This window comes from Osmia lignaria, chromosome 5 (genome assembly GCF_051020975.1).
Source record: "Osmia lignaria lignaria isolate PbOS001 chromosome 5, iyOsmLign1, whole genome shotgun sequence".
NCBI classification, from domain to species: Eukaryota; Metazoa; Arthropoda; class Insecta; order Hymenoptera; family Megachilidae; genus Osmia; species Osmia lignaria.
This window is the reverse complement of record NC_135036.1, coordinates 3,265,782-3,285,762: the sequence shown is the minus strand read 5'-3', so window position 1 is coordinate 3,285,762 and position 19,981 is coordinate 3,265,782. Positions and strand designations below refer to the sequence as shown.

The window sequence follows — 19,981 nt, the reverse complement described above, 5'->3', positions numbered from 1 at the left end:
TTATGAGAATATATGGGAATATATTACAATATTAAATATTTTTAACAAAGGTATCAATATTTAGAAATAAAAGATAGTTTATTATACATACATTCAAAACATATGGTACAATAAAGAAAAAAACTGTATCTTTAAAATTGTTTTCCCTCTGAAGGATTACTATACTTGGATCATAAAGTACAATTATAATTATTGTATTGAAAGATTACAAATTTTGCTCTTTATAGAAATAGTTATCGTGCACGTCGAATACTCTTATTAAATAGTGTTTTCTATAGAACATTATATGCATATTCGTATTTTTAAAACACCCTATACATGTGTAGTTACGTTCCGAAATCAGCTGCAAGTACAGGCAATGTTGGTCTTCATTCTAGCCATTATTTTAGTGTTATAATGTTAAAATAGTACATAGTTTCCAAATTAAATATCTTTTACCATTGTAAAGAATATATTGGTACCGGTTTCTTCATCCAAACTTTCTACGAACAGTAAACAGATTTGTGCAGCGATGGGTAGCACTGTGCGCAGACGCAAAACGTATAGTACTATAATCCCTTGAATTTAAATTCAAAATATAGAGTATAATGTTAATTTCACATTACTCTCTTAGCAAAGCCAATTGCAATAGTGGTATAACTTTTAAAGAAGATAAATCTGCTAAGATCGCCTAAAAATATGTAATTATAAACAACAAATTCATAATTAGACAAAAGATAATATTTTCTTTTACCTCGACACTTTGTTGATTGTTGACTTGTATTAAATTTTCTTTCCGAAAGCTTAAAATGGTAACTGCGAGTAGAGGGATTATTTCCAAAGAATCATAACCCAAAATTAAATCCCAAAGATAGAGCAATTGTTCAGGTGGTAAATGTCCACTGAAGCCTCTCATGATCCACTTAAAAACAACTTTCACCCTAAAAAAGAATATTTAATTAATTGTATGATTAAAAAAGTAAAAATAAGACTTACGGCTGTATATGAATGTTTCTGAAATGAATCCAGAGCAGAGGTTCGTGGCATTGTAGCAATCTTTCAAAAAGCAAACACAATGCTACAATACCTTGTTCATGACTAGATACAGTGTGTAATCGGAACCAATATCTCAAATAAAAGGCGCGAAACGTATAATAGGTGGCGCAGCAGTCGTCGTATAGATAACAAAAAGGAGTGGCTGCAAATAATAATATCTAATTAATTTTAATTAATTACTTTATAATCATGGAAATATATTTTACAGTACCATACATTGCGAAACCATGAAATGGAATCACACCACTTGGAGGGAATACAAGAGTGTTCTCCAATGTCGCTGGTTTCCCTTGTAATACCGCGTGTATTACTTGACCACCCGCACTTTTGTCTGTGGTAACTGGCGCTAATACTTCTGAATCACGAGAAAAGCATAACATTGTTTTGTATAAAACATCTTCAAATACAAAATATTGATCGTCGTTCCGTGCCGTTAATTGTACATCCTAAAAAACCAAAAATATTGCAATATATTTTTAAAAAAGACAGTACTTGATTACCTTTATTATTAATTTATCTATGACAATATCATACTGCAGCACCATGTTCTTTAATTCTTCATAGTATTCTGCGTCCTAAGAAAATATAAAATTCTATGTGTATAATCAAAATAGAAAATAGAAAATAGAAAATAGAAAATTATTTTTAGGAACAGTAAGAAAAGAAAAAATAATTGTATTCGCCCCCGATTGACCTCGATTGAGGGACAAAGTAATATAAGTATCTTGGAAGAGTGAAATAAAGCATTACATTCTCTTTTACTGCTGATCCTAATACCAGGGACCAAAGACGTCCTCGCAGCCCTCTGGGCGCTCCACGCTTCAAAAATTCTTGCGCAATCGGTGCATGATTGGATCTTAATACTTTTTCACCAAGATGGATCCTTTCCTCCTCTAGATTTGCAAAATTCTCCGAGCTTGGCATGTCGGGATTAACTCCTAGCAGTGGCATTCCAGTAGCCAGTTCTACGTAAAAACGCCTCTTAAAAAAATATTAACAATTAAAATATGTTTTTTTACCGATTATAAAACAAGATATATGTATAACAAGAATTCGTACCAATTGCGTGAGTGTTTTTACACGAATTTGTATATGACTGAATTCCCAATTTAATTCATCTCTGAAACATTAACAGTGTTAATTAAAAAAATTAAACAATGCAATTAATTATAAAGTATGCATACGGTTGTTTCTTGAAAGAAGGATTTCTTATAGCAAGTAGCACATCCAGGAAGTCCTTTGGTGCATAGAGAGGTCTATATTGTGACAAATCTGAAAGTTGTATATTTAATTAAATTTTGTATATTTAGCGTTAACAATTTCCAAAATTTATTTATAATTATAGTAGGGAAATTCACCGATATCGAAGGTGCTTAATTCGTTCCACTTTTCGGTGAGTTCTTCTCGATCAATGCTCGGTCTTATACGAGCTAGGGGTACGTTTAATTCGTTGCACGTCGAATTCAGTGATTTTTGGATCCTGCGCTCCCATTGTATTTGAGCTTTTTTCAAATAACTCAAATCAACTTCCTCCGTAGATGATGTGGATGTAGTTAAAGAACCCTTGAAAAAAATTATGGTCAATAGACGAATACTTTATTGAAAAAAACTTTGCAATTTTAATGACAAATTTTTTATTCAAATTGTATACCTGTGATCTTGCCCAATGAAACACGGTATTTCTTATTTCTGTTTCTAAACCATTGTTTTTTAACGCGTCTAACAATGTACTTTTGAAATCTTTTCGTTTTACTACTGTAGAGGCTACAAGTTTCTAAAAAAAAGAAATAATTTGTTAATTGTGTTCTATATTTTTAAAATATCCTGTATTTCCAGTTTCCAATTCAATTAATTAACAATTAATATATATAATTCTAGTACAGTACTGAGCATGGTGGGCTTTTCCAGGAAAAATGGCAGTAATCCCCCCCTCCCCCGTCCCCGAGTTCATGACCTTTCCTGAAGATTTCCCGGATTCCCAGATTCCCAGTTCCCCTCGCAGGTTACCCCTTCCAAGGGGTCTTGCCCTTCCCCTTCGGTGGCCAGGGAGAGAATAATGATCTAGGGGAGGGGGTCCCACATATATCACTTGCATATGAAAATTTACGCGGGGGAATTTGAATTTATAATTATGTTATTACTCATATTTCTTAATTATATACTAGATTTTATAACATTGAATAATTAGAAATTATGTTATTTTGTTTCTAAATCACTTTTATTATTAATATCGTTAAAATTAAGATCTTGAAATTTCCTTCTACCCCTTTAACGTCATTTTCCCTAAAAAAGCCTACTTTGTTTATTATAACTTATTGCTGATTACATAATCTTGAAATGAATATTGTAAAATTATAAGGAACGTTATATAAAATTCACAAATTTAATAATACAGCCGTATCCATTAAACACTTTGCACTTGCCTGTATTTCAGTGTAAAGACTTTTATAGTTCGTCATATTCTGTATCTCCTCTGTTAACTTTTCTGCGGACTTTTTTAACTGTGATTCTTGAAATTCCTCTGTATTACCAGCCATTATTAGAGTTTTCTAAAAATTCTTAATTAATTTAAACTGTTTTATAACCAATTCCAAAGAACAGTCGCCATTTGTAAATAAATTCTTTCCGGCAATCACGAAGGTGTATGCCCTTCCGTTCCCGGGATAATTTTTTAAACTTAGAAATGACTAATGAAATAATAAGTCATTATAATCTTAAATTCGCAACATGTACATATTACATGTTTTGAATGATAAAAACTTACAAAAAACTTACAGAATAGATGTTTCTATTATATAAAGTTGATAAGCGTTGTAATACAATATTAATTTTTAAACGATGTATTTAAAAAATGTTATATCTTCTTTGATTTTGATCATTTATTCGATGTCTGAAAATCTTGTAAATAAATTTTCTTTACCGCATATCCTTTTGAACGTCAGAATGATTTTTCCCCCGAAATTTCAGGCCGGTGCGCTCGCACAAAAATGGCGGTGCGATAACCTGTGTTTTGAAACCTAATATTTAGCGTAATTGTAATCAAAAACATATTAACGATGGATATTTCAAGTATGCTTGAAGTGCAAGTAGACGAAGTAAAGGAGTTGGACGTAAAAGAGAATGGTATGGTTGAAGCATTTTCCCTGAGAATTAGATGCGAACAATCATGAGACATCATGTCTAACCTACTTTGTATTACAGTAACTCCCAGGGAGCTGCTTCCAAGTACGACAAATGTCTCAGCGCCGATTTCCCAGGAGGAATACAGCTTTTACAAACTTATGTTTGGCAATGGTGAGCTCCTCGCGTTTCATTAATCCTGTTTTATCATTCATTCTTTCTGCTTTCAACATTTTCTGATATGCTTTATGATGTATTTGTATATATCACTTTTCTTAACAATGCATAAAAAATTGTGCTACAAACTATGTTTACGAAAATATTTAACTTCATGGATATTTGTAAAAAAGTATTTATAATGTAATTAAATATGTTCTTTTTCAATCATATGTATTTAGATACTTCTGTCTAGTACGCATATTAAAAATAATATTTAAAAAACTAAATTGTTTCATTATCATTAAATAATTATGTAAAGTTTACCTAGGATATACTAAATTTGTTATGTATATTTCTCAGATATATCCGCAGTACGATTTAAAAGATTGCACTGCACAGCATGTGATGCACATATTGGATCTGCAGTAGCAGAATCCTACAATATGTGTGAACATCCTGTTTTACACACATTACTGTGTGCCAAATGCAGAGACTTTTATGGAGATGGTACCTTTGAGCAAGGTACTTATATTATTAAAATAAAGAAAGTGTATACATAATTTATGAAATTTTATCGTTATGTGACAGGTGATGATGCCACAGATATGTTCTGTAGATGGTGCGCAAACGGTGGCAATTTATACTGCTGTTCGTTCTGTAGTAATACTTTCTGTTATAAGTGCATTAGAAGGAACTTTGATCCAATTTTAAGAAAAAAGATTGAGGCAGATGAAAAGTGGAAATGTTTTGTTTGTGATCCTAGGGATTTGTATAATGCCAGAGCGACCTGCTGGGCTTTGCTTCAACATATTCAAACGATGAACAGGTAATCGATAACTTATCAAAAAATGATGATCTATTAAATTATATGGTTGAACATAAACACGTAACGTTTTAGGTTACTACAAAATAATTGTAATTTGACTGAGAAAGAGATAGAAGAAAAGATGAACTTAGATGAAACAAAGTGTTGTCCGCGTAGAAGAAAACGAAAACGCCGAAGAACCGCATCCAATTCGGAGGAAGAAGACAAAACTTACATACCGGAATTGATGGAAACAACTTCGATTACGAAACGCAGAAGAAGAGGTCGAGGTAGAGGAAGGTTTTTCAACGGGAACATATCCATAGCTGAGAGGCCACATAGTAAGGTATCGGAAGGAAAGTTTAAGCCTCATGCAATACTACCGTCCTTATTCTCCTGTGAACAGACGATAGTCGAAGGTAAAAATGCCATCATTAACACAAGCGGTGTCATCTCTCAACATCAAACCACCTCGTTTCTTCATAAAGTTAAGTCTACTGCCGTGCAACATCCAACAATGTATAACACAATTATGAATGTTGTGACAGCACCAAACTTTCTGCACCCTACATCTTCGGTTGTACCTATTTCGCATGTTTCTGGTTCGATAAATCCAATGAATCAAATGAATTTATATCAGGCGATGCCTTACACACCTGTCCCAATGGTTACCATACCTAATCAAAGCGTAAACATACTGAATAGATCACATTTTTCTTTACCAGAGGTACAAACGTCGCTTTTGAAACCAAGATCTAACGTTATAGAAATTGAAAGTGATTCAGATGATGTAGCAGTCGTAGGTTCATCGAAATCATCATCCTTTAAGAACAACATTGATAGTAATAAGGCGGTACCTGTTGCTCTTGTGAGTTTGAAAACAATTGACACAACAAAAACGCTAGAGACGTCAGCTAAATGCATTGAAAAAACCTTAAATCAAAAGTTGCTTCCGCATGGTCAGGAAGTTGATAATATTTTAACAAATCTAAGGATTGAACTTCAAGATTTGTTCAAGGCGTCAAAACGAGATGAACTTAAAAAGTATGAGTTAAACGAGGCTCGTGTCATGATTAAGCAATTTCACCGTAAAATACGTAATGCTGTTACGCAGTTAGCATATGTTAATGATAGAATAGTACGAGAATATAATAAGTGGAAAACGCAGCACTTAAAAACGAGTTTCGTTCATTCGACGAATAGTAATAATACCCCTAACGTAGACAAACACGAAGACATACCTTTAAACATGAGTTGTGTTAACGAGTCTGATTCGGATTCGGACACTGAAATACAATACGATAGCATGAATCCATCTGAGTTTATTGGTACCACAAATGCTGTGGAAGAAATGCAGTTTTTCAAGAATAAAACTACTGTAAACAAAGCTATCGGTAATGATTCGGTTTCACTGGTTGATAAATCAATACAAATATATGATGTTGAATTGCAAGATTATGATAAATGTATAAGTCATTCTAAATTGAATAAAATTGATCAGGAAACAGAAAAACAAAATTCTTCGTCACTATCAAGTAGAGAAGACAAGCAATTAAAAAGTTATGAAGAACATTTTATTCGTTTCTTACAAAAAAGTAATGCGAAGGTTCAAGGTGTGCAGGATTCAAAGAAATTACCTGATCCGAATGAAACTCCTTTAAAGGATCTAATAGAGGCCAATTCACCATTTATTTCGGAAATGCTAGAAACCATGGATACATCAGTTGTACCAAGTACTAGTAATTTAAACACTTCTGTTGCAAAGGACAGTAGCTCTAAATCCGCAGCTCAGCCAATGAATTCAATCACGTGCAAAGCGGTAGATGATCTTGTAAAAATGGTTAGTAACATGAATGATAATTTAGAAGAAGCAAAGACTATTAAAAAAGAATCTATACCCGTTGATGAACTTCAGAAACATTCTAGTGATGAAATTTGTGTAGAAAATGAAATGGAGAAGAACGAACAGAATACGAGTAGGAGTAATTGCGGTATAGTTGAGATTGAAAGCAGCAATGAAGACGACTGTACTATTATTGACGATTAATTAAACAATAGTTATTAACTAAGTTTCGTAGAACTTTCATCATTTGTTAACATTTGTATATCTTATTATTCACAATCAATCAAATATGCGAAAATCGGTTTAGAGTATTGTTTACAAAAAGAATCAACATCGGTAAGTGTTAGTTTTTAGTTTTAGATCATAATATAATTCCAGTTTGAAAATTCTTTGCTTGCATTTTTCTATGCGTACATAACGAACCTGAAGGAAAAGTTATAATACATGAATTCATAATGATAGTATTGCCTATTGATATCTCAAATTTACTGATGTAATTCTCCTATAATTGATCATCCTAAAAAAATCCTAACTGAATATTCAATATTTTCAAGTATCTACACATGTATAAAAATTGGAACGTATTTTATTAACTCATTAAATATTGCTTATTGAGAATAAGTAAAACATATACATGTTTCGATAGTGATGTGGATCATTATGCTAGTTAAAAATATTTGCCACGTATACAATGTATTGTATGACGCAAATTATGTACAAAGTTTTAGTAGTTCTTTTTAATATTTAAAATGTTAATTACTGTTTATTGTAAAAATTTTATACACGACATTTATTTATGATGACCTTCCGTTTCATTTATCACTTTTTATTTCATAAGATTATGGACATAGAAAAAAATAGAATTCTGTCATTTATATTTGTGCGTAAACATCAGTTAACGTTTGCATAAATATGTTTTATAAAAATACTTAATATTGTATTTACATTCATATAGGTAATAGATGTGAATAAATAAATATTGAAAACTAATGAAAAAAGAAAACCATAAAAAATATTGATGGTTATTGTTTTATACGTCCTAAGCTAATAGTTCATTCTTAGTTTATTAATATTATATTGAAACAAATGAACCTTTGTATGATAATTGTAAATTCATCTGATAATTGGACATAGAATTAAGTCTAGAAAATAAATTTACTACAAATAGTTGAGCCTACTTTATTTTTAAGCTACTGGACATTAAAACTTCAAATTTTCTTCAGTTTCATTTATTTCTTCTTTTCTTCGTATACACACACACTGATCCCAGAAATCAATATATTACTTCCTTTTATTTTTCAAGTAGCCTTATCCTACATAAAGAGACGAACATTTCTCAGTATTATTTAGGTAGGTACAACAGGTCATTAGAAATTTTTTTTTCTCATAAACACTATCTAAACACGTAACACTTACGTGATTGCAGTCAAGATGTACAAAGAATCAAAAACAGGAGTTACGAAATGATTTCGTAGCTTTTCGCGACGTTATAAATCGTACGTGTATTTGTAAAGAATATAAAGGTGGTGAGAATAAAAAAGTATTACAAATGTGTTACAATTATTATCGCTATAGTGACTGAGTAGTACATTGTTGCATCTTTTAATGATATTAGATACAAGTACTCGGAATATTATGAATTTGTATGTACATGAAAAAAAACAATGATCTAATTTATTTTATTTTATATTAAAATGAAAAGATTAATATAGTTACATAACTGTCTACAATAATTAGTGCTTTGTTGATGAACTAGATGATTATACAAAAAAAAAAAAAATAAAACAAAGTACTGAACAAAAAAAAAAAAGTTCATTTAATGATTTGAGTACTTCCATCTAATCAATTCTTTATTCTCTTTTCAGCACCGACAAATAGAGAAGCTCGTGTGTTCTAAAGAGTACACCCGAGCAAACAAATGTTTTAAAATGGTTTGTATGCAGGAAAATCAATGATAGTATAAAAGGGCAATTTTATGATGAAAGTTCAGTTAAAATGCAGAGAAATGCTAAAAGCTGCACAATAGAGACGTACTTTCATACGCGTGTCGCATAACAATAATGATGATTTTTCATTTTAATCGCAATAACAATGATAGTCTAATCACTAGCACCGTAACGTAACATTTATAGTGTCGTTAACACTTTTCCTTTTTCTTTCCTAACCCTTTAGTAGCGAAATTGACCTTTTCTGCCCATACCGTTGTGGTAGACCCTGAGCGGCGTGTAACTTCCATTTCCATTCATTGCTACGTTAAAAAAAAAAATAAGGACATGACATAATAACTTAATATTACTTAACAGTCTAATGTACAGAAATAGAAATAAAATTATATGAGTTGATTTCAGTATTAAATGATTTCAGTATACTCACTCAATTCATATTCCTTAATGGCAGCTTGCATAACAAAATTAATGCATGTTAATTTTTTCTATTAATATATTAACAAATTGCTTTACCTTGTACAACAGTAGGTGGTTGTCGAGGACCTTGTATATTGTGTGCATGACATCGTGGTTTCAATAGGCCATGATATAAGATGAAATACAGTGCAGCAACAACAGCAGCTGCAACTGCCATGCAACGATAAACGAATCTAAGCGAGTCAACGATATTACAGTTATCAATATTGATGTAAGCACCAATCACAGCTCCAATGCATCGACCTGTTTAGAAGCATTTAGTGTACTGATTCGCAAAAATATCATTTTAAAAGGGTAAACAATGATGCATACCGACGCAGAAATGTGCAATCACAGGTAGTGCTTGAGCAGTCACAGTTAAATGACGTGGAACGAGATGTCTAAGATAGAGAATGGCAGTAACCCACATAATTCCTAAAGTAAAAACTTCAAAGGCCTCTGAAATTAGAGACCACCAGGGTTCTGCAATCAGACTTAGACCAGTAAACCTAAAATTTCAATTTTCAAATTATGACCAGCAAAAACTTTTATATTGTATAACAATACATATAATATTAGGCAAAAAACTTACCTACCTAATAATGTACACAGTAAAGGCAGTGATAAGAAGATTACTATGACCACAATAGTCAACGAGATGCTCAGATTTCCAAAGGAATAGAAAAGCTGCTACTGCTCCTACAGTCATTGCTACTCCAATGGGCAATTCGTCACCTCCCAATTTTTGTAAATGTCTAAAAGGAATAATATAAATTAAACTTAATTTACAGTAATTAAAAAAAAAAAAAAAAAAAAACAAGTTGATAAAGCAGCTAAACAATCTTCTAAACGTATTATTTCATCGTGTTCTTTTCCACACTCACAATCAGTGACTCAAACCATCATGACATTTAGTCGACCTTTACTTAGTAGTCTTCCATTATCATAAAGAAACAACATCAAGCCAACTGCTTTTCATATTAGAGAGATCATAAATTCTTACAAAGGTAGATAGCTGTCCATGGCGCTCCAAAATGTTCCCATGACAATCAGTACAATTACCAGCGCTGCAGTTTCGCTGCCGTACCTCTTGATAGCACTCATGGGAAGCGCCAGCATGCCGCTTCTGGTATGCCACCACCATTCTGGTGGACTGAGAGGCATGCCATTCGCGCAAAGTGCCACCAGAGCAGCCAGCAACATCATTACAGAGTGCATACAAATTGGCAAATAACAGAAGGAATTGAAATGTTGAATCAAGGTGCATAAATAACCGGTTAAGGAGCCAAAGATAGCAAAACCAAGTGAACCAAAGGCCAACTGACGACCCACGTCTCCACGACCACAGGATGTTTCTCTGGTGGCTATCACGACTGCAGCATCAATCAGAGCCACTGCTGTTGTTGGAAAAATGTCAGCAGTTGATCGAATGGCTAAATAAGTCCAGAATACTAATTCAGACCAGTCCTCTCTTTGTTGGCATTGGCTCTCTACAAGGACGCTGTCTGAAAGTGAAATTACTCATTTTTAATATATTCAGGAATTCAGAGGGTATTTAAAATAATAGTACCACCTGGAAGAGTATAAGGATCAACCAAGTCGCATTCTATGAAACAGCTCTGATCGACTTCAGCCATTCTGGCTTCTAATTCTGGGGGTATACGACATGCAAAGTACTCAGCCAAAGGATATGCACACCATTCTTGATCGCTCTCGTTGTTCAATGCTTGTTTTAGAGTGGCATTTAGAGCTAAACTATCTGAGTACTCGGTGTAAACGTGGCAGACAACGTTGTCACCTTCTTTGAAGCATAAATGAGGAGGCTCGCTGTCATGTGTTACAAATCTCTTTATCGTCTTCAATTCTTCTTGCTCCTGGGATAGAAAAATAAAAAATGACAAGCTTTCCTCTAAACCTTGATACTCTGAATAATATCTCTAATCTCTATATATGTATGTTGCCGGATATTCACCTGGGCGTACATTTCGGTTTCAAGAGGTATCACGGTCGTCTCGCCGCTACCATCAAGAACGCCCATAACAGAATCAGTGGTCCCATATACAGGAGAGCCGTCGTTTTCGTCAGAGTGCCACCGTTTCGAACCTACAGGATAACAAGCATAATTGCAACTCTCCAGGAGCAACGGACCAGCTCTGGTGTCGTCGGACCATTTGTGACAAGTTAACTGATCTTTGCATCTTTCTTGAAGTACTACAGCCCCTGTTTGGTCGCAATTAAACTTTAACGCTGGTCTCCTTTCCCTCGGTGGCTCGATCACATCCACGCTGGGTATAAACAGTAGAAAAAAGTAGAAGAGAGCAGATAGAAGGCAAGCAATGGCGATCATCACCCTGAGATAACGACCAGTTGACGATTTGTCGTTTCTTCCTTGATGACCAGCCAACTTGTCCGCGACTGGAGCGGCGATCAATGGTCCTAGTATCGCAATTGCTGGTGATATCATCGAGATCAGTCGTATTTGCTCGATGCTCAGTCCCTTTTCTGTCATATGCAGAGGAAGAAAGGGGAAGAGGCAACCCATTCCTGTTGAAACAATCATTATGTTAGAATATGCAAAATTTATCTTACCTATTTGGTAGTTTACTTTAGATTAACACGTTGAACGCCATGGGGCTCACCGTTGACTGATACCGCAAATTACACATGCCCGAATAATTAAAAGAAAACAATAGAAAAACATTATTTTAAGTAATGTTATTATGGTACTACACATCATTATGTAAAATGGCAAATAGAAAGCTTAAAACTTGAAATTTGAAAATTAACTACTTCTATTTTTAATAATTACAGTTTCAATACGTCCCACAACAAATGGCCATTTTCACTGTGGCGTTTAACATGTTACTAGTGAAATCTGATGTGTAGAACATCTCTTGTAACAAAGGATTCTTAAGGATTCTTGCACAGAGTATTATTAATTTAAAGTGAAAGAAGTAATAATTCTATCTTCCAAGGCATATACAGTGGTACCTCGGTATATGACTTTTGTTCGGTATACAACATCAATTTTTGTCTGAATTTTGCGTCATTTTTAAATAATTATCTTAGAGGAAAAATTAAATTAATAATCAATTATATTCGGAGTTGATGTATCATTAACTGACTGATCATACAAGTAAGGATATCATATAACAAACTATAACCGTAAAACAGAAGGCAATAAAATTTATTCCATTTGGTTTGTTAATTTAGAATCTATCATTTATATTTTACAAATTAATTATGTTAAATAAACTAATGAATATTTTTTATAAACTTCTAAGAAATCGTTTAAATGCTGTTCATGGCATAAACAGTGTTTAAATTATTTTACAACCCCAATAATGTAGGTATAATATCAATAGGAGTTTTTTTTTTCATGAGAACGGATTAATCATTTTCACATTACTTCTTATGGGAAAGGTTGGTTTGGTATTGGTACGTCCTATTCGGTATAAGTCCAAACATCAGGAACGGATTAAGGTCGTATACCGAGGTACCACTGTATTATAAATCTTTATTACCTACACGTATAGCTGTATTTTTAACCGACTTCGAAAAGAAGGAGGTTACTCAATTCGATCAGTATGTTTTTTTTTTGTGTTCACCGATTACTCCGAGATGGATGGACCAATCGGAACGAAACCTTTTGCATCTTGTAGAGTATGTTTTCCGATTGGTCCCATTGAAAAAAATTTTTTCATTTATTCATTGTTATTGCAAAATATAGGAAGTTTTTAATGTCAAGATTGGACGATTTCAATGACCTTTTAATATGTTGTCAGGGACATGATTCTGAACAACTTTTTCATTATGCATAATTAACGGAAAGCTTTAGTTTCCGAGATATTCGTGAAAAACTATTGTTACTACTACATTGAATTCTACATATGCCTACGTATCTCTACCGGTGTATGAGTCAGCATACAGTTGCCAATTCTCTACTGTTTCTATATACATATGTATGTATACTCTGCAAGACACGTACATACACTGAGTTTCATCGAAGTTGTCGCAGTGAAGTTGGCGCACTAACACATTCACGCCGCGTCGGTGAGCCGATGAGCGAAGTACCGACGACGCGGTGTGAATGTGTTAATGAATGTGTAGCTAACTTCACTGCGACAACTCGATGGGGCTCACAAGGCAACATCGGGGACTGATACACTCCGATTTTAATGAAACTTCGCATAAATATTTATTAGACCTGTTTATGAAGATAACGGTAATTCGTTGGTGCCCGTTTTTCACTTTGAGGGAGATATCAACCCTTTTATCCGAACCGCCCTTTCTATATACGTACTTATAAATCGTAAACAACAAAAGATATAAAAAAATAGTTGAAATAAAAGTTATACCGTTTCTTGAGGTCTATAAAGCTTCGTGTGAGTTTTTTTTTTAAATCATCCTTTTTACAAAATTGAATTACCCCTCCCCCTCCGTTTTGAAAAATTTTACGCAGTTTTATAGACCTCAAGAAACGGTATAACTTTTATTTCAACTATTTTTTGACATCTTTTGTTGTTTACGATTTATAAGCACGTATATAGAAAGGGTGGTTCGGATAAAAGGGTTGATATCTCCCTCAAAGTAAAAAACGGGCACCAACGAATTACAGTCATCTTCATAAACAGATCTAATAAATATTTATGCAAAGTTTCATCAAAATCGGAGTGTATCAGTCCCCGATGTTTCCTTGTCAGTGTACCGATTGCGATGAAACCTTTCACATCTAATAGGAGATATTTCCGCGATATCTCACTTGCAAAAATTTATGCAATTTGTTATTGTTAATAACTATTGTTATAACTCGTATGGAACTTGTTATCGTTAAAAACTATCGTTATTGCAATTAATCAATAAGAACGGTAAACCACCTTACGGCATCCTATAAATACTGCTCGTTCCACTAAAAAGTGTGAAATAAAATAATTTTTAACAAAAAATACAACCGACTTCGAAATGCACTAAAAAATATGAAATAATTTCTTCTTCATTTATACAAATACCCAACAGCTATTAATAAAACCTATTTACTCGTTAAATAGTATACTAAATACATTTCAACCTTTTCGGAGGCGGCGCAAAATTAAAAATGCCCGAATATACGATGCTGCCAATAATGATTTGATAGGTTGTTGACACCTGAACTAGAATCTTCCTAGTAGAAGAAAAGTTTTTAATTTTGCGCCGCCTCCGAAAAGGTTAAAATGTATTTAGTATACTATTTAACGAGTAAATAGGTTTTATTAATAGCTGTTAGGTATTTGTATAAATGAAGAAGAAATTATTTCATATTTTTTAGTGCATTTCTAAGTCGGTTGTATTTTTTGTTAAAAATTATTTTTGTATCAAGAATATAGCGCAATATGTACGGAATTATAAATTGCTATGACAGTTATGTTTGGATACACAATATGTGTGTCGATCGACCGCAAAGGGGTAAAAAAGTTTTTAATTGTTCTCTTATGATCTTACTCTGATCAATTCTAATTCTTGAAGCATTTTTTGACAAATTTCTAAAACTTACTTTAATCAATTCTAGTTCTTGACGCATCGTTTGGTAAATCTATAAACGTACCACCAAAAAATATGAATAACAAAAGCTTCAGTGACAAGAGATTAGTATTGATAAATTTCTTCTTCGGAAGATCCTTCGTCGTGTCCATCCTCTCCGTAGACGCCGTTATCGTCATCTTGAGTATATGATAAAGTTTCTTTCAGTAGCAGGTACAAGTATTCCAAAAACATCGGATGACCCCTAGTTCGTCTATTATGCCGACGGTTCTCCTATTGACTCCATCTTTTTGCTCCTCTTTTACATATATCTACAAACACAAAGAAAATAATTCTTTTTAATGAAAATTGTTTTATCATTTCACATACATATACAGGGTGAGTCGGATAGAGTGTTAGAAAGTATTATCCCGGGAACCGTAGCAGCTAACGACCTAATTCTTTTTTTCTAATTAAATGGTATGAAATACCTGATGGTGTGGAGTATAAAAAAATTTTTCTAAAGTGGCTACCCTAAGGTCAGAATAAACTGACGTTGTCCTTGTTACTTTAAGAGGTTAGGCCATTCTAGAATTTTGAAAAAAATCGAAATTTTTTTTTTTGCTTAAAAGATGCCTTAATGTCTTAAAAATGATATGGCAAAAGATTATGGGTGGGAAAAATCTCTAAGTACTCGAATTTCGAATTCTGGCGCAGCCTCTTCCGGTCTACTGCGTCTATTACTGAAAACTTTAAACGCATTTTTCTTGAAACCGCATTTTTCAAATTGGGCGGACTCATAAATCAAACACATCATCACCAATCGATTTGAAAATTTAACAGTATATTCAAAACTAAATTCTTTACCGAACTACGTAGGATTTTTTCATTATATTGCATAGTTCTTTTCTGGCGATTTTTTCTTGAAATTTTACATTTTCTCTTTTACACATACGCCCTTTTTGCAAAAATCAATATATCAACAAAATACTACATAGTTCGGTAGCTGTTCTCATATATAATCGAAAATATTTTGGTTTTTTATCCTAAGTTAAAAACTGCAGGAGCTGCTGGTCCGGCCGTTTAGTCCTACAACAAAAAGGCGTCATCCAAGATATGCTGAAGTGCCCATATTTTGACTTAAATCACTATACAAAAATTAATTTTTAAAGTTTATTTGTTGTAAAATAAAGGCATGCTTACAGAATTTTGATTTATTCCATCATTTTCATTAAAAAAATTCCCAAAATATGCTTATTTTTTCATGTTCTAGAGTGGCCTAACCCATTAATATCCCTCATAGCTAACGATTTATGACGAAGGAAATATCTAAGGAGCGAACAGATGTGAAACAGATGTATCTTTGTGTTAAAATTCATTTTATTAAAACTTTGAAAATGACGACTTGTTAACAACATGTATTTCTTCTTTGCTTTTTATATTACGACACTTATACAGGATGTAATTTGCAACTTGCAAAATGATTTTTCTTTTTAAATTACAATTAGAAGAAATTATTCGATTGGACTGAAATTTACAATAACGGAAACAGTTAAAATAAATGGAGAAGTGCGGATGCACTTTCGCCTCGCTGCAACTTGCAAAATAATTTTTTTTTTTAAATTACAATTAGAAGAAATTATTATTCGATTCGGGGAAACTCGAACAACCAAACTTCGGATTTATAGTAATTGAGGGGCGAGAAATCGAATGAGACCATTTTCAGAACTGGAAAATAAACCGTTCTCGAGATATACAGGGTAATCTAAAAGTGTCGGACACCCTATTATCTCGATAAGAACGCATTTCCACGCAAAATGACTAACCTAACCAAATCTAACCAAACCCAACCAAACCTAACCAAACCTAACCTAACCTACCTAATTTTTCACAAACGCATTCATTATTCATGAATAACGAATAATTGCACATTGTTGTTAATTTAAGACGATGTAACATTTGTCGCACGCTTCCCTCGATACCCACGCTGTGCCAATGCGTTTGTTCACGACCACGACCGAGCGCGGCTGAACGCCAACGCTTCCGTGATTCAGCCCGCGCTAAAGGCGCGCTCTGATTGGCCAGTGTTTTTCGTTAATAACTCAAAAACGAAGCTTCAAACGACATTTTGGTAAAGGAAAATATTGTTCAGAATCACCCCAGCAACCCCCATTTCCGGGAGTTACAGGAGTTACGGGATACCCTGTAATATTGTGTATCGGCCAACATTATTGTAAGCATTTTGCATTTGATTTTATGTTGTAAGGGTATATGAAGCATAAAATAATGGAAACTCCACTTACCACAAAAGAAGATATGAAAACTTGAATACAAAATGCTTGTCAGTTGGTAAATGCAACAGCACTATCTGATGTACGTAATAACATTATGAAACGAATAAATACGTGTTTACATTGTAAATGGTCGTCATCTTCAATATTTAAATGAATTTTAAGGCAAAATACGTCTCTTTTAATTCTCTTTCGAGGCCTCCGCCTATTCGTTCCTTCAACATTCCCTTTGCCATAATTCGTTAACTATTACAAATATCAAAAGATGATTCAAGTAAATGTTATCCAGTTTGATAAAAGCTATTTAAATACAAACAAAAAGGAAAGAAAGAAATTAGTATAGTATCTCATTTAAAACAGACGACTTAGGTTTATTCTGATATTCATTGAAAGCCGCTTTAGAAAAATTGTATATACACCACACAATTAGGTATTTCGTAGCATTTAATTTAAAAAAAAGAATTAGCTCGATATTTGCTACAGTTTCCGAGATAATAGTTTGTAACACTTTATCTGACTCACCCTATATATCTGTTTTTTGTATTTCAATCTATCACGAGTAGATAGTACCGGATTTTCATTAAAATCCTACAAGAACTCGTGATCGTAGTGATATTCAGATTCCAAGGGAAAAAGTCATTTTCTTTGCCGGTATTCTTACACTGCTATAACACACGCCATTACGAGATTGGACAAGAGACGAGGATGAATATGAATATCTATCGCGTGCTACCTTACAGGGATAATGGTTCGAAGAGAGCGAGCAAACGGTGGCTTCTTGTTCAACACAGGAAGCACCGGTTGCTGCTTACATCTTTCGATCATCGAAAATCGCTGATAAAAAGCACGTCCATCTTCCAGCAATTTTAGTTTGATTTCTCGGTGTATATTTACATTCTTTCAATAAGAACCTCAGGGTGTACTTCCGAAAGTGACAACCCTCCGATTTTTCTGAAATTTTTGCCAAAGCTTATCCTTGATTAGAGAAGAAAGTCCCTAAAAGGATTTATGGCGACAAAGCCTCGTTTGCCCCCCAGCTCCCATCAAAGTTTTGACAGTTCTTACTAAATATCTCCGAAAATATTGATTTTAGAGAGAAAAGTTTCAAACAAAAAATGAAGCTCATAAAAAGCTCTACAAAAAAGGTTCAATGCATTTTTCACATAAACCTATTATTTTGGCTGTTATGTAAACAAATAGTAATTTCTACACTATCGTTGATATCATTCCCTACCTTACCGACACAGTGCATAATGTATAATTGTCGATCTGTTCCGAACACATACATAATCCGAACTTTCCGGCAACGCTTTCATGAAATAATAATAAATTAATTATAAAAATATGTGTAAATGAAAGCATTACTGGTCGCCTTACGGTGGCCGAATTTAAATATATAGCCTAACCTAATTTAAATACATCAAATTATATGTACATGTACATCTGAGGAAAAAGTACTATTATTGTTCATAACAGCCAAAATAATAGGTTTACGTAAAAAATGTGTATAACCTTTTTTGTAGAGTTTTTTACGAACTTCAGTTTTTGTTTGAAACTATTTTCTTTAAAATCAATATTTCCGGAGATATTTAGTAAGAACTGTCAAAACTTTGAGGGGGGCTGGGGGGCAAACGGGGCTTTGTCGCCAAAAATCCTTTTAGGCATCTTCTTCTCTAATCAAGGATAAGCTTTGGCAAGAATTTCAGAAAAATCGGAGGGTTGTCGCTTTCAGAACTTTATCCGAACCTCATTTAAATGCGATTGAACATTCATGTAAATTTACCAGAAGCTTTCGAATGATTTTCTTTTCGATTACTTGTTGGTGGGAAAATTTCTACGTGAAAATTTCGTTAATCCCGTGGAGAGACGTGGAGAGACTTTAAAAAGAGCCGTGGAAACGCGAAACCGGCCGACGCAATTAGGAAAACAATACGAGAAGCTTACCCCTGAAACAATAATGATCGTCCGTTCTGTAAATGTTCAGAATTTCACCAGGGGAGCCGATTTAAAAGCTCGAAATATCTTTGTCGAAGAACGTCTGAAGATATTTCATTCATGGCCGAGTAAAAGCTTCAAGTCCTATATACAAAATTTAAAGAGAAATACCAATACTTCAATGCTTTACTATTGTAAACTATATGGTAAGGTTTAAATCCACTTTTTGACGCAAGACATTAGCTGGAATTTATCAAAGAAATAATTATTTAGGAATTCGTATCAAAGTCTCAGGAGTTATGTACGTTAATAGCAGTATCATCACAACGTGTACAGTTAGATATCAAGGTACTCGGTGAGAACGTTGACGTAATCGACAACCTGTTCCCGATGACGTAAGGAACTAGTCTCAGAGAGGACATCCAGACACCGTAACCGGAGAAAAATGTTTATCCCTGTGTCTATTTCAAAAAGGAGGCGAATCATTTCTCGTTTTTCAAACGTCTACCCTTGAATGGTTGAGGTTTAACAAAAAATTGTGCAATAATGGTCAGGAAAGGACGTGGGTTAATTAAATAACCCTTCAATTCTCCATAATTCATTTTAGACACTTTTGTAGCTGTTACCCTGACTGACTAATTAAAATCGTGATGAATAGCAGCGGAAAGGAATTAAAGCGAATCACGGTATGTATCCTGGAAGGTCTGTCGGATTGAAAGCTAAGCTAGTAGAAAAGCATCGGCATATGATATTTCAATCGTGGCTACATTCGTTATAGCTGCATAATCACGATCACTGTTTCCGTTCCACGTAATGCGAGCCGGTAAACCATTAAATGAATCTCGTCTGCTTAAAAGGCAATGTTCGCACGTAACTATTTATAGTCAGCTCGGAT

General features: G+C 33.7%; 3 protein-coding genes across 4 annotated transcripts in view; 1 reads left to right on the top strand and 2 right to left on the bottom strand.

Annotated features, from left to right (window-relative positions):
- Nucleotides 1-114: 114 nt before the first annotated feature.
- Nucleotides 115-3,780, bottom strand: LOC117609849 (TBC1 domain family member 19). Its single transcript, XM_034336575.2, has 11 exons — nucleotides 3,459-3,780; nucleotides 2,687-2,809; nucleotides 2,394-2,598; nucleotides 2,220-2,307; nucleotides 2,095-2,155; nucleotides 1,786-2,016; nucleotides 1,536-1,610; nucleotides 1,247-1,481; nucleotides 976-1,177; nucleotides 734-920; nucleotides 115-670 (listed from the first exon to the last, which is right to left on the bottom strand). Exons 1-11 carry the CDS (start codon nucleotides 3,570-3,572, stop codon nucleotides 602-604), a joined length of 1,590 nt encoding a protein of 529 aa, XP_034192466.1. The 5' UTR covers nucleotides 3,573-3,780; the 3' UTR covers nucleotides 115-601.
- Nucleotides 3,781-3,984: 204 nt separating this feature from the next.
- LOC117609838 (uncharacterized) lies at nucleotides 3,985-10,193 on the top strand. The gene is made up of 5 exons (XM_034336560.2): nucleotides 3,985-4,158; nucleotides 4,237-4,329; nucleotides 4,675-4,836; nucleotides 4,903-5,140; nucleotides 5,213-10,193. The coding sequence occupies exons 1-5, from the start codon at nucleotides 4,092-4,094 to the stop codon at nucleotides 7,164-7,166; spliced, it is 2,514 nt and encodes an 837-aa protein (XP_034192451.1). The 5' UTR covers nucleotides 3,985-4,091; the 3' UTR covers nucleotides 7,167-10,193.
- Nucleotides 8,723-19,981, bottom strand: part of LOC117609840 (uncharacterized) — a 26,447-nt gene continuing 15,188 nt past the window's right edge. Inside the window, exons 2-9 of one of the 2 annotated variants that reach the window (XR_004582691.2) lie at nucleotides 14,946-15,192; nucleotides 11,337-11,908; nucleotides 10,938-11,238; nucleotides 10,368-10,869; nucleotides 9,961-10,119; nucleotides 9,698-9,873; nucleotides 9,336-9,628; nucleotides 8,723-9,210 (exon numbers count right to left, since the gene is read on the bottom strand). Coding sequence is in view for 1 of the 2 variants with exons in the window: in XM_034336562.2 (XP_034192453.2) it covers nucleotides 9,131-9,210; nucleotides 9,422-9,628; nucleotides 9,698-9,873; nucleotides 9,961-10,119; nucleotides 10,368-10,869; nucleotides 10,938-11,238; nucleotides 11,337-11,908; nucleotides 14,946-15,060 (2,112 nt within the window). In the remaining variant the exon portion in view is untranslated. The remainder of the gene's footprint in view (nucleotides 9,211-9,335; nucleotides 9,629-9,697; nucleotides 9,874-9,960; nucleotides 10,120-10,367; nucleotides 10,870-10,937; nucleotides 11,239-11,336; nucleotides 11,909-14,945; nucleotides 15,193-19,981) is intronic. The other variant, XM_034336562.2, reaches the window with a different exon arrangement.